This window comes from Idiotropiscis lumnitzeri, chromosome 4, assembly GCF_059441095.1.
Source record: "Idiotropiscis lumnitzeri isolate Australia: NSW breed Sydney's pygmy pipehorse chromosome 4, RoL_Ilum_1.0, whole genome shotgun sequence".
Taxonomy (NCBI): domain Eukaryota; kingdom Metazoa; phylum Chordata; class Actinopteri; order Syngnathiformes; family Syngnathidae; genus Idiotropiscis; species Idiotropiscis lumnitzeri.
In genome coordinates, this window is record NC_142394.1 from 25,328,273 (window position 1) to 25,342,613 (window position 14,341).

Genomic DNA, 14,341 nt, shown 5'->3' on the forward strand with positions numbered 1-14,341 from the left:
CTCTTTGTTGACAACTACCATCAGAATGCGTGTGTACATGCGCGTGTGTGTGTGAGAGAGAGGGAGAGTGTGTACCATTAACAGCTGATGTGACATCACTGATCCTCTGCTTCTTTAGAGATGTCAACTATGGACAGAGGAATCACTCTGGTACTCAAGCGGCACCCAACAATGTTCTGTCATTGTTCTTCCTCCAAACACTTCCAAATATTAAATGGTGTCTACGACACAAGAGTTTCAAAAATTCCAATCAGAAACTAATCAATCGGAATAAACCTGGGACAAAATGGCCTCTTGCTTTGATAACAGAGTGAGAGGACTTTGTTTCTGTCTTTGGCGGAGGATGCTGCCCCTTTAAGAGAGGAAGCGAGCAAGATAAGTCCCCCCCTGGTTCCCCCCACCCCCTTCCTCCAGCACATTGTTCTGCCACTGCCGGCGAGAAGCGGCTTCCTCCGCACGCCGCCCTCCGCGGCAAACACACACGGACAGACTGACGGACGCCTAGGCTGGATGTGGACGCACGCCCCACGGTGGAGGGCCGGGTTGGAACGCCTGGTCGCCGTTGATGACGCACAATTAGGAGCCTGACACTCAAACGGGAGACAAAGACACACCGGGTGGTTACAAGGATGCTCTGAGTGAAGACACGCCGCTGGACTGGGAACAAGCTCAGGTGACATACACACACTGAACAAAGGGGTAATCTCAGCCTGATGCTACCTTTCCAGTTGTCATGGTAACCATATCATAGTCTGAAGTCATGAGGAGGAGACAATAAGAGGAGGTGGTTGGTTCATTTTGATAAAGCCAAGTCATGGTCTACCTAGCAGATATAAATCATTTTAGTGACAAATCCTCTTCTGCACAGAGCAACAGGAAATGTGTGCATGTGCGTGTGCGCGCATGTGTCCTACTTTGTGGCCTTTGTTTGACGGCTCCATAGAAAACACACAAAGATGTGAAGACACCAACGGAGATTCCCGAGAAAATAAGACAGCCGAGTACATCAAAAAGGTTCCACAAAGAGGAATAAAAGGCCTACAGACATACATCCACCTGTCTGACTGACTGTCTGTCTGTGTCAGCTGCCGGAGATGAGGCGGTTGCCATGGCACCCTCAACATTGTCAGGGGAACTAAGAGACTTGTAGGGACTTTCAGAGACATGAAGGGAATTGAAAGGACATGGGTTGGAGGGACATAGAGAGTTATAGGGACTTGTAGGAACGTTAAAATTTCCTTTAGGGATTTTTAGGGACGAGACTTGAAGACAACAATCAAAGAAACAATAGCCACAGATAGGGTAACATGGTTCGCATGACATTGTCGTCAGAGAGAGATTTGAAGAAATATCAGAATGCATTCAGTGATTTTTAGAGACGGATTTGTGTGGACATTATTTGGACATGAAGAGACTTGTAATGAAATGAAGAGACTTAAGTTTTTAGGAACAGGAAAGGACTTGTAGGGATTTTTCAGGACATGATGAGATGCAAGAGAGTTGTACAGACACATAGAGACTTGAAGGAACAGGAAGAGACTAGTGGGGACCTTTAGATACATTAAGAGGCTTGGAGGGACATGACTGAAAGGGACATGAACAGAGTTGTAACTTATTAGGAACTTGAAGAGACTTGTTGGAATTTTTACGGCTATAAAAATGACTTGTAAGGACATGAAGAGACTCAAAGCAGAAAGTAAGATGAACAAATGCCACAGACATTATCACGTGCACCTGTCTGTCTGACAGGTGCTCCGCAGGTGAGGTGGTTGCTATGGCACCCCGACCATCGTCAGGAGAATTATGGGGTCTCCACCTGATGCCCCCACGCATCCTGGTGGACTGCTGCCTTCCCAACGGTAAGAGTTTGCTCCCCTGTTTTGTGCTCCAATCCGACAGATTCCAATGTCTGTGATTTGTCGTGCGCAGGGATGATGGTGAGTCTGGAGTGTCTTCGAGAAACTCCTCTCATAAGCATCAAGCAGCAGCTCTTCACAGAGGCCAGGAAGTATCCCCTCTACCACCTTCTGCAGGTACGGCTTTCCTCAGGAACGGCACCCTTGACTATACGGACTGACGGATTAATGGGGGGCCATGAAGAGACTTGTAAGGAACTGAAAGACACAGAGAGACTTGTAGGGACACGGAGATTTGTCAGGACCTGTTTAGACAAGATGGGACTTCTAGTAACTTGTTGGGACATAAAGAGACTTTTAGGAACATGAAAAAACTTGAGACTTACAGGGGAATGAGAAAACCTGAAGGTACTGGTTGTAGGAACATGAAGTGAAATGTAGGCCCTTCTGCTCTCTGGCCGACTATAGGAGGAGTCCAGCTACATCTTTGTGGGTGTGACCCAGGAAGCAGAGAGGGAAGAATTTTACGATGAGACGAGACGGCTGTGCGACCTCCGCCTGTTCCACCCCATCCTGAAAGTGATCGAGCCGCTGGGAAATCGGGAGGAGAAGATCCTGAACCGAGAGATCGGTAAGATGTGGGGAGCAGGTCGGGGTGGCAAAGTTCCAAAAGACAACGCCACATTGTTGACCCATAGGATTCGCCATCGGGATGCCTGTATGCGAGTTTGAGATGATGAAGGACCCAGAGGTTCAGGACTTCCGTCGAGCCATATTGGGTGTGTGCAGGGAGGCCATGGAGGAGCGAGAGGGGGGCGGCGCCCACAGCCAAGCACTCTATGTTTACCCTCCAAATGTAGAGTCCAGCCCCCAACTCCCACAGCACATCTACAGCAAGCTGGACAAAGGTATAAGACTCGGGTCCGCAAACTGCACCTTGAATGTCTGAATAAATCTGACTTATAGGTATGTGTAAGGCCATGAAGAAATTTGTAGTGCCTTGTAGAGCCATGGATTTTAGGGACTTTTAGAGACATTGGGAGACTCGTTGGGAGTTTAAAGGACTTTTAGAGACACGATTTATAGGGACTTGTTGATACATAGACACTATGAAGCAAATGAAGAGATTTGAAGGGACATGGAGAGTCCTGTAGGCTCTTTGAGGGACAGGAAGAAACTTTGTCCACTCCTGCACTAGGCCCTTCCATCAAAGAAATGACAAGAACTGACTTGCTTTCTTGTGTTTCTCCACAGGCAGATTGATTGTAACTATCTGGGTGATTGTGTCGCCAACAAACTCCAAACAGAAATATACGCTGAAGGTAACCTTGAATACAGCGAAATATTATATTGAGAAAGAGAGGCCATAGTTATAATATAGCTGTGCCACGGTAGACAAACTGCAATATAATGGGGGCACTTGCCACATTGGTTGTTGTTATTTTTTTACTTTAATAACTCACCTGAAAGATATCTTTTTCTCGGGAGGTGACCCATGACAGCCTTCCTGAACAGCTGATAGCAGAGTCCATCCGGAAGAAGAGCAGATCCATGCACCTTTCCCCTCAGCAGCTCCGCCTCTGTGTACAGGAGTACCAGGGCCAGTACATCCTGAAGGTAGACACGGAACTCGACCCGTACCATGGCAGTCTGACTCACGCTCACACTATCTCCTCAGGTGTGTGGCTGTGACGAGTACCTGTTGGAAAAGTATCCACTCAGTCAGTACAAGGTAACAGCTTTCATGGATAGATCCTACCGCTCCCTATATGGAAAACTGTTTGAGTATTTATTCCATATGACCGGAAGGTTCATATACTAATAAGTTAAAAAAAAAACAAAGTCTCACCTTTGACTTCTGTCCGCAGTACATCCGCTCCTGTATCATCGTAGGTCGTCTTCCTCATCTCATGCTGGTGTCGAAAGACAGTCTTTACTGTCAACTTCCCGCCTCCAGCTTCGTCACGCCTTCCTACAGGCAAGGTTACCGCTAAAATTGACAACCAATCAGGTTTGAGGACTTATTTGTGTTTATTTCAGCCGTCGGACTCCGCAGCCATCTCCCTGTCCCGGAGGGGCAGACGGCTCTCCACCACGCTCACTGTGGGCCTTCAACACCCGTCTGCGGGTCCGACTGCTCTGCGCTACCTATGTCAACGTCAACATCCGAGACATCGACAAGGTTTGTCTGGCCGTATTTGTCTCTCAAATTCTTTGTCTGACTCTGTCTAACGATGTGGGTAGATCTACGTAAGAACGGGCATTTATCATGGAGGAGAGCCACTTTGCGACAATGTCAACACACAAAGAGTCCCATGCTCCAACCCGAGGTAACACACTCAACAGTTGTGACACTTAGTTTTCCCTTTTCTTTTGTTGTTTTACTGCAATTTGGTAAAGGAATTGAAAATTACTTCTAGTTTTATTGGACTTTTTATTTCACTAGTATCCGTACTTCAACTCAAGTACACCTTTGAGTAGTATTGCCACCTCTGCATAACACAGATGGAACGAATGGCTGACCTACGACATCTACCTGGCCGACCTGCCGCGCTCAGCCAGACTCTGCCTGTCTATCTGCTCTGTAAAGGGAAGGAAAGGAGCTAAGGAGGTAGAAAAGGAGTGGAGAAAGGAAACGGGAAGTTGAAGAGCAGAGGAATAGAACCCACCAAATGAATGTCTCTATGCACTTTGCCTGTCAGGAACATTGTCCGCTGGCCTGGGGAAACGTGAACCTTTTCGACTATAAGGACATTCTGGTTTCAGGGAAAGTGGCGCTCAGTTTATGGCCCGTGCCTCACGGCCTCGAGGACTTGCTGAACCCGATTGGGGTGGCTGGTTCCAATCCTAACAAAGTATGCCACCTGGGGTTTTTGAGTATGGTCTGGTGTCCTAGATCAGCTTTCCTAATTGGTTGTTCCTGATTACTAGGAATCACCTTGTGTCGAACTTGAGTTCTCCTGGTTCAACCAGCCGGTTGTTTTTCCAGACGAGCAGCAAATTGAAGAACACGCCAACTGGACCATCAGCAGGGAGCTGGGCTTCAACTACACACATGGCCTGGTAACACATGCACACACACAAACATCCACGCATGGCCTGGCAGGCGGACAGACGGAGACTGTCTCACTGTGTAGAACAGTCGCTTGGCGTGTGACAGCAGTGTTTCAGCAGCAGACGCTGAACAGCTTCGATGCCTCTGCTCCAAAGATCCTCTCTACGAACTCTCGGAACAAGAGAAGGACTTCCTGTGGAGACACAGGTGAGGACCAAACTTCCCACGCATGCAACCAAGCATGTAGTCTCTCTTTTTTGTGTGCGTCTCTCTCGTTTGCAGACATTACTGTGTCAATATCCCAGAGTCTCTTCCCAAGCTGCTTCTTTCCGTCAAATGGAATTCCAGAGATGAAGTATCTCAGGTAAGAGATGTATAACCAGTTTCCAAAGTCATGAGGAAGTAAGGCACACATGTGCACGTCAGAAGTATATCAAGTTTTAGCCAGTCAAATTGAGAACATTCCACACCAAATTTCAAACAAGTCTAGTCATTACTTGGGTTAAGCAAGCAAGTCGTACTCTGCTTGATTAGTATCATGTATTCTAGTTCAACTTAAGACTCACGCATACCAAGTCAAAGTCAAGTCAAGTCACAGTCAGGTGATCAAAGTAAAAAAACAGCATGTGGCCAAACAGGGAGATCTCAAAGGCTAAGAGGGTTCCTTGCGCACATCTGGCTTCCAGCTCCACCTTTCGCTATTGTTCAGACAGAGTAGATATACCTTTTGTCTTTTGAACTGTTGCAATCCGCTATTAAATGTAATAAAAGACAAACAAACACACAAACATTTGTTTTACAATGTCCAATATAAAATGTTTCACTACAGGCACAATTTGCATACCTAAATTTAGGTCCCAATTTGCCCAATTTCTCTTACCTCACCTATTTCCCATTCCCCTATGATCAGATGTACTGCCTTTTGAAAGAGTGGCCTCTGATGGAGTCTGAGTCAGCTCTGGAGTTGCTGGACTGCAACTTTCCTGACCCGATGGTGAGAGAGTTTGCGCTACGCTGCCTGGTCCAGAGTCTGACAGATGACAAGCTATCCCAGTACCTACTGCAGCTCGTACAGGTTCGCTACTCACCCTCAGGCGGAGGTGGCAAATCCAGGTCCAGAAAGGAAAGGTATGCCACCATGGAACACAAGCACAAGTATATTTGTAATATGTGTTCAGGTGTTGAAGTATGAGATGTACTTGGACAACCCGCTGGCCCGTTTCCTTATCAAGAAAGCACTGACCAATCAACGGATTGGACATTTCTTCTTCTGGCATCTCAAGTGAGCAAGATGGCCAAAGGACGATGACTTGTGAGATCAACACGTGAAAGCAATATTTTGGATTCGACAGGTCAGAGATGCACAACAAGACAGTGTCGCGTCGGTTTGGCTTGCTGCTGGAAGCTTTCTGCAGAGCCTGTGGCATGTACCTCAAACATCTGAATCGACAGGTGAGGAGGCCCTTCTGTCATTATTTGGTTCTTGATTGGTTGATCCACAGGGGTTATGCACGTGTGCCGGTAGGTGGAGGCCATGGACAAACTGGTGAACCTCACAGATACGCTGAAACAGGAGAAGAAGGACGAGACGCAGAAAGTAAGGAAGCGAAGCGAATCATGCACCTGAGTCTGACTCGTAATATAATCTCATGTTGTGATTGGTTGTTAGACTCAGATGAAGTTCCTGGTTGAGCACATGTCCCGTCCTGATTACATGGAAGCTCTGCAAGGATTCGTCTCCCCTTTGAACCCAGTGCATCAGCTGGGACACCTCAGGTGATACTCCCTCCTCCATTGCTGCTGCTGTGCAACACAAAGTGGAGCGTTTGATTTGAGACGGACCTAAGTCACCAATTTTAGGAAGTGGGACATCCTTGAATAAAATTTAGGAAAGACTCCACTTGACTTTTTTGGGGGGTATTTATGACTCGCTCCTCCTACCTGTGAGCCTGTCAAACTTGACCTGTGTTGTCAGGCTGGAGGAGTGCAGGATAATGTCGTCTGCTAAGCGTCCCCTGTGGTTGAACTGGGAGAACCCTGACATCATGTCGGAACTCCTCTTCACCAACAATGAGATCATCTTCAAGAATGGCGATGGTAGGATGTCTTACATGCGCTTGTCGGTGATATACTCCTCGTGTAACCACTTTGTGTGTTTTGCAGATCTACGGCAGGACATGCTGACGCTACAGATCATCAAGATCATGGAGAATATCTGGCAGAACCAAGGCCTGGACCTGCGGTGAGACATCAACGAAAATGGCGGACACCCATGAGACATGACTCACACTTGGTGTCTGTTGGTCTCAGCATGCTCCCATATGGATGCCTGTCCATTGGCGACTGTGTTGGTCTCATCGAGGTAGTGAAGAGCAGTTTCACCATCATGCAGATTCAGTGCAAAGGTGGCCTGAAGGGGGCGCTGCAATTCAACTCCAACACTTTACACCACTGGATTAAAGACAAGAACCGCGGCGAGGCGTCAGTATCTGTCTGTCTATATGTGTGTCTGTCTGTCGGCGTAAATTGTCATCTGCACCAGGAGAGAAATCTCTGATATTGCATGTCCACAATAGGTGAACTGCAATTTAGTGGGACAACTGGACAGGGATCCAAGCCGTTATTAACAAGTTTAACCTCACCCTTTCAGGTATGACCGTGCCATCGACTTGTTTACCAGATCGTGTGCAGGCTACTGCGTGGCCACGTTCATTCTGGGAATTGGCGACCGCCACAATTCCAACATCATGGTGAAGGAGAACGGACAGGTGAGCTGTCCTACCCACCCTATGCCCAGCCCACCTCTGACCTGCAGCTTTCCCGCAGCTCTTCCACATTGACTTTGGTCATTTCCTGGACCACAAGAAAAAGAAGTTCGGCTACAAGCGGGAGCGCGTTCCCTTTGTCCTCACACAGGACTTCCTGATCGTCATCAGCAAAGGAGTCCAGGAGTCGACCAAGACAAAAGAGTTTGACAGGTGGTCGTGTATTTTTTTTCTGTTTGTGTCCAAGGAAGTTTCTCACCCACCCGTCTCGCTGCCAGGTTTCAGGAGATGTGCTACAAGGCCTACCTGGCCATTCGCCAGCATGCCAGCCTCTTCATCAACTTGTTCTCACTGCTGCTTGGATGCGGGATGCCTGAACTGCAGAGCTTTGACGACATTGCCTACCTGAGGAAAACCCTGGCACTGGGTAAACACACATACACACGTGCAAACACACCAAAAAAAAAAAAAACAATCACAGCATCTGGTAAACCCTTGGATCATTTATTTAATATCCTAATTTCCATCTTGAGGCCCGTTTACTAGTACACTCTTTCTCTTTGGCAGTAAGACAATTCGGGGCCGTTTGAGGGCATACTATTGGTGATCTTAAGATGGAAATCAAGGATATTGATTAAAAGCTCCAACGGCTTGCTCCGATGGCATCTAATAAAGTATTTTTTTGGGGGGGGACAGAGAAAAGCCAGCAGGAGGCTTTGGAGTACTTCAGCAAACAGATGAATGACGCTCATCATGGAGGCTGGAGCACCAAGATGGACTGGATCTTCCACACCATCCGACACATGCCCAATGAGCACTAACTAATTAACGCACACGCACAACAGCGTTGTCGCAGCAACGCCAATCTCAGGGTCGCGGGTCCGAGAATGCCAAAGGCGTCGTCCCTTTCTTCGGTGCTAATGTTAAGCCAGTGAGCTGCTGTTGTAGCATACATTTGAAGCAAATTTTATTGACCAGCTGCTGTGAAGACAAAAAAAAAAAAAGCAATAAAAACTTTGAGACAATCAGCCCTGGCCTAGCAGGGGGAGGGGGAGATCTCATTAGCACTGGTAAACTCTTCTTTTGGAAGGGGAGGGTTAAACCTTTGAAATATCTCCTTTTCCGACGGCATAATTAGTGAATGATGAAGAACGACTGGTTAATGATGCAATCACTGTGTATTGATTTAGTCCACTAAATGTATAGTGATGTTTGCACTGTGTGACAGTACTTTGCTATAACAAGGTGTGACTTTTGCTAAATAAATTAATGAAATAAATGATTTAAAGAATTGTTTCTCAATTGTTGCTCCCACGTAATCAACCAGGAACTTCATCTAGGTCTAATAACCCAATCACAGCGCGAGATTCTACGACTCAGGTGCATGATTTGCTTCGCTTCCTTCTTTTCCTGTTTCAAGTATTACCTGTAATTATGACCAGAACCACACAGTGCGGTGTCATGGCGTATGTTATCCATATGGTGCATCCATTTTCAGAACCACTTATCCTCACCGGGGCCTCCGGCGTGCAACAAAGTTGTTGTTCGCCCATCTCGGCAAAAATAAATGATGCAACATTAAGCGAGTGATTCCCAACCAACTGCTACAACACATGAAAAGATCCAATTTCACTTGATTTTTCTGAAAATTATTGACTAGAAATAGTGTATCTTTAGTTTATCTTTGCCAATGATGTATAATAACAGGCAGGACACCGACAGTACCATTGACCTGTTGCCACTCATAAAACAGTAAGACTTATTCTGTTGTTGCGACATTTTCATTGCGTAAACTAGATGCTTTGGCTCAATAAGGTTGGGAAACACTGCTTTAAACCTCCACCATGACTTTTCACCAAGAGTACCGGTACTCACCGCTCCGTCGCCCAGGACGTGATGGACACTATGACAAATAGAGATTTTAAAACAGGGGGGGAAAAAAACAGATGTGTGCGTTTTCCTCTCTTGTTTTATTATAAAAGTTGTTTCTACATTGACTGTGAACAAAAACAAACAAACAAAAAAAAAACAAAAACAATGAAGAGTCCAGGGTCTCCATGGCAACATACAGGTAAGCTTGGTTGAGGGGAGGGGGCTGGTGTAGGGGTAACCATGGCAACAGTGGTGGCGGGGTGGGCTCTATTATCATCGTCCTCTGACCTCACCTCAACTACACACACGCACACACTCGCACAATCACTCATCCAGAGTGTGTTTATGTCACATCTGGAAACCACCACACAGGAAGCAAGGTGCTTTGAGAACTCAAGTAATTAAAATTTAAAAAAGGCATCAGCCCATTGGGGGGAGTGGCTATCACCGTGGCAAGACAAGTGCCTCTGATTGGCTCTAACCGAGCCTCTTGTGAAGCTCCGCCCCTGCCACTTTATAAGCCAATCAGCAGCTTGGAGACGTATTGTCTTAAAAGAAAAATAACAATTTTTTTTTTTAAATGTATTACTTTACCCCTCCTCTCTCTGATGCTCTTTCTCCCTTTCACATACACACACACACACACACAGACGCACGCACGTACGCACAACCGTGGGTCCCTACTCATCATCATCATCCTCTTCATCGTCATCCTCGCCTTCGTCATCCTCCTCTTCCTCACCGCCCTGAGCGGAAGAACCGGGGTTCCTGGCATAGGAGACGCCACCCCGATAAGCGACCATATCCTAGGAGGACAGGAAGTACAATGAAGTCTAAGCCCTGCTACATGCTTTAAACACATTTAAACAGACTATTTAAATCCATAGCAGATGTATTCCAACATAAAATGCCAAAATAAAATACTTTTTTTTGTTGTTGTTGTGCGTCATGACAAGCAGGCGGTCATGTGTTGAGGGAATAGAATTAAAGCGTTCTCTATACAACAGCAGGGTAATGAAGTCCTTCCTGAAGCATATTCAGGAGTTTCATCTTCTTCTGGATGGTCAAGATCTTCCTCTGACACTTACGCTCACTACTAGAAACTTTCAGGTGCCATTAAAGGGCTTAAAACCCAACTAAGATTATTTTATTGGATGTGTGATGTTACCAGAAGCCAATCAGAGCCCACGAGAATAAGATTAAATGTAGATTATTTTAAACACGTATTGACTTTTTACTTCATTTTATTCAATTTTTCAATATTGAACAGTAAAGTAAATTTGTTCCACAAAAAATTGCAATATAGCAGCACGCAGGATAGGAGTGGAGGGATGGGGCTACAATGATGGTGTATGGCGTACATGTGTGTGCGCGTTTTCTCACCCGGTCATATTTCTCCCGGAGTTTCTGCGCCTTCTCCTCGTACGGCAGCTTGTCGGACTGCGACAACTTGCTCCACATCTCGCCCAGCTTTTTGGCGCAGTCGCCTATGGAGAGGCCAGGGTACTGCTGCTTCACACTTGGACGGTACTCGCTGCAGAACACGAAGAACGCCGACCTACAAGACACATACACACACAGACACGCTTGTCAGCTCAAGAAGGTTGCCGCCCTCTGGTGGAGGGAAGGCGCCAATGGTCCTCATCAGAGGAATTACACTCACGGGGGCCGTTTGGGTGCGTTGGGGTCTTTCCTCTTGCGGCCCCTCTTTCCAAAGCCTTTGGGTGGGACGTAGTCTCGCATCTCCCTGTTGTAGCGCACTTTGTCGGCCTTGGCCATGTCCTCAAAGCACTTCTTGTCACTGGGAGACAAACCCTACAAAGAGACAAATGTTCACTGTTGACAGAATCCCTGACTCCCTCAGTGTGCACCCACTTCCGCGTGCCCATCATGCTGCGTAAACCCCCCCCCCCCCCCCGACCCCAATTGCGGACCTCACCTTCCATCGCTCTGAACACTTCTTGGAGAACTCGGCAAAGTTGACTGACTGTTCCGGGTTCTTCTTGCGATGCTCCTCTCGACACGTCTGCACGAAGAAGGCATACGCCGACGTCTTCCCCTTGGGCTTGTTCACGTCCTTTCGCATCATGGTGGCGGCCTGAGATGTGACAGAGAGGCTCAATATGCATACATACTGTACATTGGGGCTGCACAATGTTGGCTATGGTGGTACAGATATTATTGCGATATTTAACATGTACCTAATGAAATGACATTTTTTGTCGCTATAATTAGTGGATCTATAAAAGTCATAACAAAATAAAAATTAAACTAAAATGAAAAATGTCAAACTATAATGACCCTGATACGCACCAGTCACATTGATGACCTTTTTTTGGTTTTATATGTGTGGTTTGCTGTCTTTGTCACACATTTTCATTGAATAGGCACTAAAAACATTTTGCTTTTGTTCATGATCAGCTCTAGGGAAATTGCATACAATATGGCTAAGTGCTTTTGTTCATAGCAGTGCACTTGCAAATAACGTACATAGATACATACACATATATATTTATTGTGTATATATATATATATATTTATTATATATATTTATTATATATATATATATATATTTATTATATATATATATATATATATATATATTTATTATATATATATATATATATATATTTTTTTTTTTTTTTTCCCCTCCATCAGATTAAACCATTTGCACCTCAAAAAAAAGAATCTTTGCTTGCTATTTTATGGACTCTTAATCACCACCCAAGTCCCACCCACATATTATTTATGTATCCATTTATTTCCTATAACACTTACGCAAATTAGGGTGAGCTGCAGCCTATCCTGGCTGACTAACTGATATATTAGCTGTTAGTCAAGTAGTAATAATGGATTTTTTTCTGCGTTTTCCAAGCAAGAGATTCAATCACTTTGCCTGTTGTAAGCGGCTCACCGATTGTTGTGGTTTGACAGATATATATATTTTCTTTTCTTGGCGGGTGAGGGTGATCTTTCGACATTTTCAAGCCCCATTTCACCAGATGTCCTTGGCTCGAGAGGTTACTCCCGGGACTGGTCGCCGGCCAATCACATGGCACATTTATTTGAATATAAATCCAAATGTGACATTTTTTCATAATACCAACAATATAATAATTACAGCTAGTAGGAACAATAACGTAATTTATATAGTGATGGACATGCTACTTTTAAACAAGCCTGACGATAACCCCCCACTCGGGGGCCAAAAAACGGGACCTTCCTCCGGCTACTAACAAAGAACCGATGAGGATCCATTTTCTCCTCAGTCGGAGTGGCACAACGTGAGGGGGCCGAGATGTGTCGCAGGAGAGAGGGGATAGAATGCCGCGGCGCACAAGCCGCTTGAAGTCGGGGGAGGAAAAGAAGAAGCGTCGGGGGCTGGATGGATGGATGGATGGATGGTTGGTGGGCAAGCAGTTAGCAACGGTTAGCTTAGCTTGGCTACCAGAACAATGAGCCACCATTTGCTTCCCGCCCTCTGCGGAGCGAGCCTCCCATCCCCCTACAAGACGTCACAACAGGGCCGTTTTGGAACACAAAGGGGCCCGGAGAAGAAAGCATTAATCGCCTATTTTCCGTTGCTTACCCGAGCGACACTTTAGTGTTTGCAATGGAAATAGGGTCCCCGATGCCACAGTGCAACGCATTTTGAACTACGAGGGCTACGGCTATGCTTTGGAGAGTGAGTGAGGCACAGGCACGGGGCGGCGTAGACTATTTCCTGGCGTTAAGAGTGCCTCAAAATGGGCGTTTCTTGGTCACCGCAACGCGGCTAGAAAAGTCACCAGAGGTCACGCACGTAAAATGACAGTAATAGAGACACACTTTGAGCCCGGCCGCAGTGCATTTTATGCAATTTTTCTGGCCGAGGTGAATGGAGCGCTGTGCCCCAGCTTTTGCAAACCCGCGTCCCATACAAGATGGCCGGCTGTACTCACTCGTTAGGAGGGCCGGCGACAGGATGAAGCACACTTGGGACCGGTGCTTTTGTTTAATTTTTTCTTTTTTTGTTGTTGTTGACAAGTCAGCTTATTGTTGACGTCTGGTGGCTGAAGCGGAGACTGGACCGTCCGTTCACTTTCAAACTGGGTCGAGCTGAGGACCGCTCCCGCCCACAGAACACGCCCCCCACGTCGCTTCTTCCAAATCAGAGGGGCGGAGGGAAGGTGGTGCCCGGGGTGGGGCTTGGGTCAATACTCGTATTTGATTGGCTGCATTTTTGACGCGGGGCGGAAATTATCGTTTTGACTAGGCGGGGCAAGTTGAGAGCGTTGCACAATTGGTCACAGCCGATGTCAATCAAAGCATGACGTCGTGGTCACATTACGTTGTTTTGTTTGGTAAAATGGCGCCGACAGAAATAGCTATTGTAGAGTTATCACTGCATTTGTCAACAAACACACCGTTATTTTCTCTGCACAGTAATTGGAGGAAATAAAAAATACATATTCCATAAAGTAACAACAACCCAAGCAATATACACGTATTCTCATGTAGTTGTCAGATTTAACCCAGGTCTACTACCCCTTTGGCACATTCAAACAAACTATAATAAAATCCATCCATCCGCATTCTCAAACGCTTCTCCTCACTCGGGTTGCGGGTGATGTGGGGTCTATCTCATCTGACTTTGGGCAGAGGCGGGATACACCCGCAACTGGTCGCCAGCCAATCGCAGGGCACTCCATGCGATCATCATACGTGATCTTTTCATAGTTTCATTTGGTTGAATCTATGGGCTGATATTTGTGCCACTAGAAACTGAATATTTGAATTGAAGACTGAATATT

General features: G+C 46.2%; 2 protein-coding genes across 2 annotated transcripts; one reads left to right on the top strand and one right to left on the bottom strand.

Moving 5' to 3' along the window:
• The first annotated feature begins 429 nt into the window (after positions 1 to 429).
• On the top strand, positions 430 to 8,967 carry LOC148338787 (phosphatidylinositol 4,5-bisphosphate 3-kinase catalytic subunit alpha isoform). Its single transcript, XM_088293720.1, has 28 exons — positions 430 to 673; positions 1,750 to 1,859; positions 1,930 to 2,033; positions 2,325 to 2,487; positions 2,555 to 2,764; positions 3,111 to 3,178; positions 3,345 to 3,473; positions 3,535 to 3,588; positions 3,725 to 3,834; positions 3,897 to 4,038; positions 4,101 to 4,186; positions 4,362 to 4,467; positions 4,559 to 4,711; positions 4,788 to 4,919; positions 4,994 to 5,118; positions 5,194 to 5,275; positions 5,822 to 5,986; positions 6,090 to 6,193; positions 6,264 to 6,363; positions 6,437 to 6,508; positions 6,581 to 6,687; positions 6,887 to 7,008; positions 7,075 to 7,153; positions 7,222 to 7,392; positions 7,562 to 7,679; positions 7,738 to 7,889; positions 7,955 to 8,103; positions 8,373 to 8,967. Exons 2-28 carry the CDS (start codon positions 1,775 to 1,777, stop codon positions 8,495 to 8,497), a joined length of 3,213 nt encoding a protein of 1,070 aa, XP_088149846.1. The 5' UTR covers positions 430 to 673; positions 1,750 to 1,774; the 3' UTR covers positions 8,498 to 8,967.
• A 660-nt stretch (positions 8,968 to 9,627) lies between these two features.
• LOC148338788 (high mobility group protein B2-like) lies at positions 9,628 to 13,677 on the bottom strand. Its single transcript, XM_088293719.1, has 5 exons — positions 13,490 to 13,677; positions 11,488 to 11,646; positions 11,212 to 11,363; positions 10,932 to 11,106; positions 9,628 to 10,354 (listed from the first exon to the last, which is right to left on the bottom strand). Exons 2-5 carry the CDS (start codon positions 11,635 to 11,637, stop codon positions 10,229 to 10,231), a joined length of 603 nt encoding a protein of 200 aa, XP_088149845.1. The 5' UTR covers positions 11,638 to 11,646; positions 13,490 to 13,677; the 3' UTR covers positions 9,628 to 10,228.
• Between the last annotated feature and the right edge of the window lie 664 nt (positions 13,678 to 14,341).

Coding starts and splice junctions, on each gene's coding strand:
- LOC148338787 (XM_088293720.1), top strand. CDS start 1,775: ATGGCACCCCGACCATCGTCAGGAGAATTATGGGGTCTCCACCTGATG. Junction 5,276..5,821: donor CCAGAGATGAAGTATCTCAG/GTAAGAGATGTA, acceptor CCCTATGATCAG/ATGTACTGCCTTTTGAAAGA. Junction 7,890..7,954: donor AAGACAAAAGAGTTTGACAG/GTGGTCGTGTAT, acceptor TCTCGCTGCCAG/GTTTCAGGAGATGTGCTACA.
- LOC148338788 (XM_088293719.1), bottom strand. CDS start 11,637: ATGATGCGAAAGGACGTGAACAAGCCCAAGGGGAAGACGTCGGCGTAT. Junction 11,364..11,487: donor AGTGTTCAGAGCGATGGAAG/GTGAGGTCCGCA, acceptor GTCTCTTTGTAG/GGTTTGTCTCCCAGTGACAA. Junction 10,355..10,931: donor TCCGGGAGAAATATGACCGG/GTGAGAAAACGC, acceptor CTGTCCTCCTAG/GATATGGTCGCTTATCGGGG.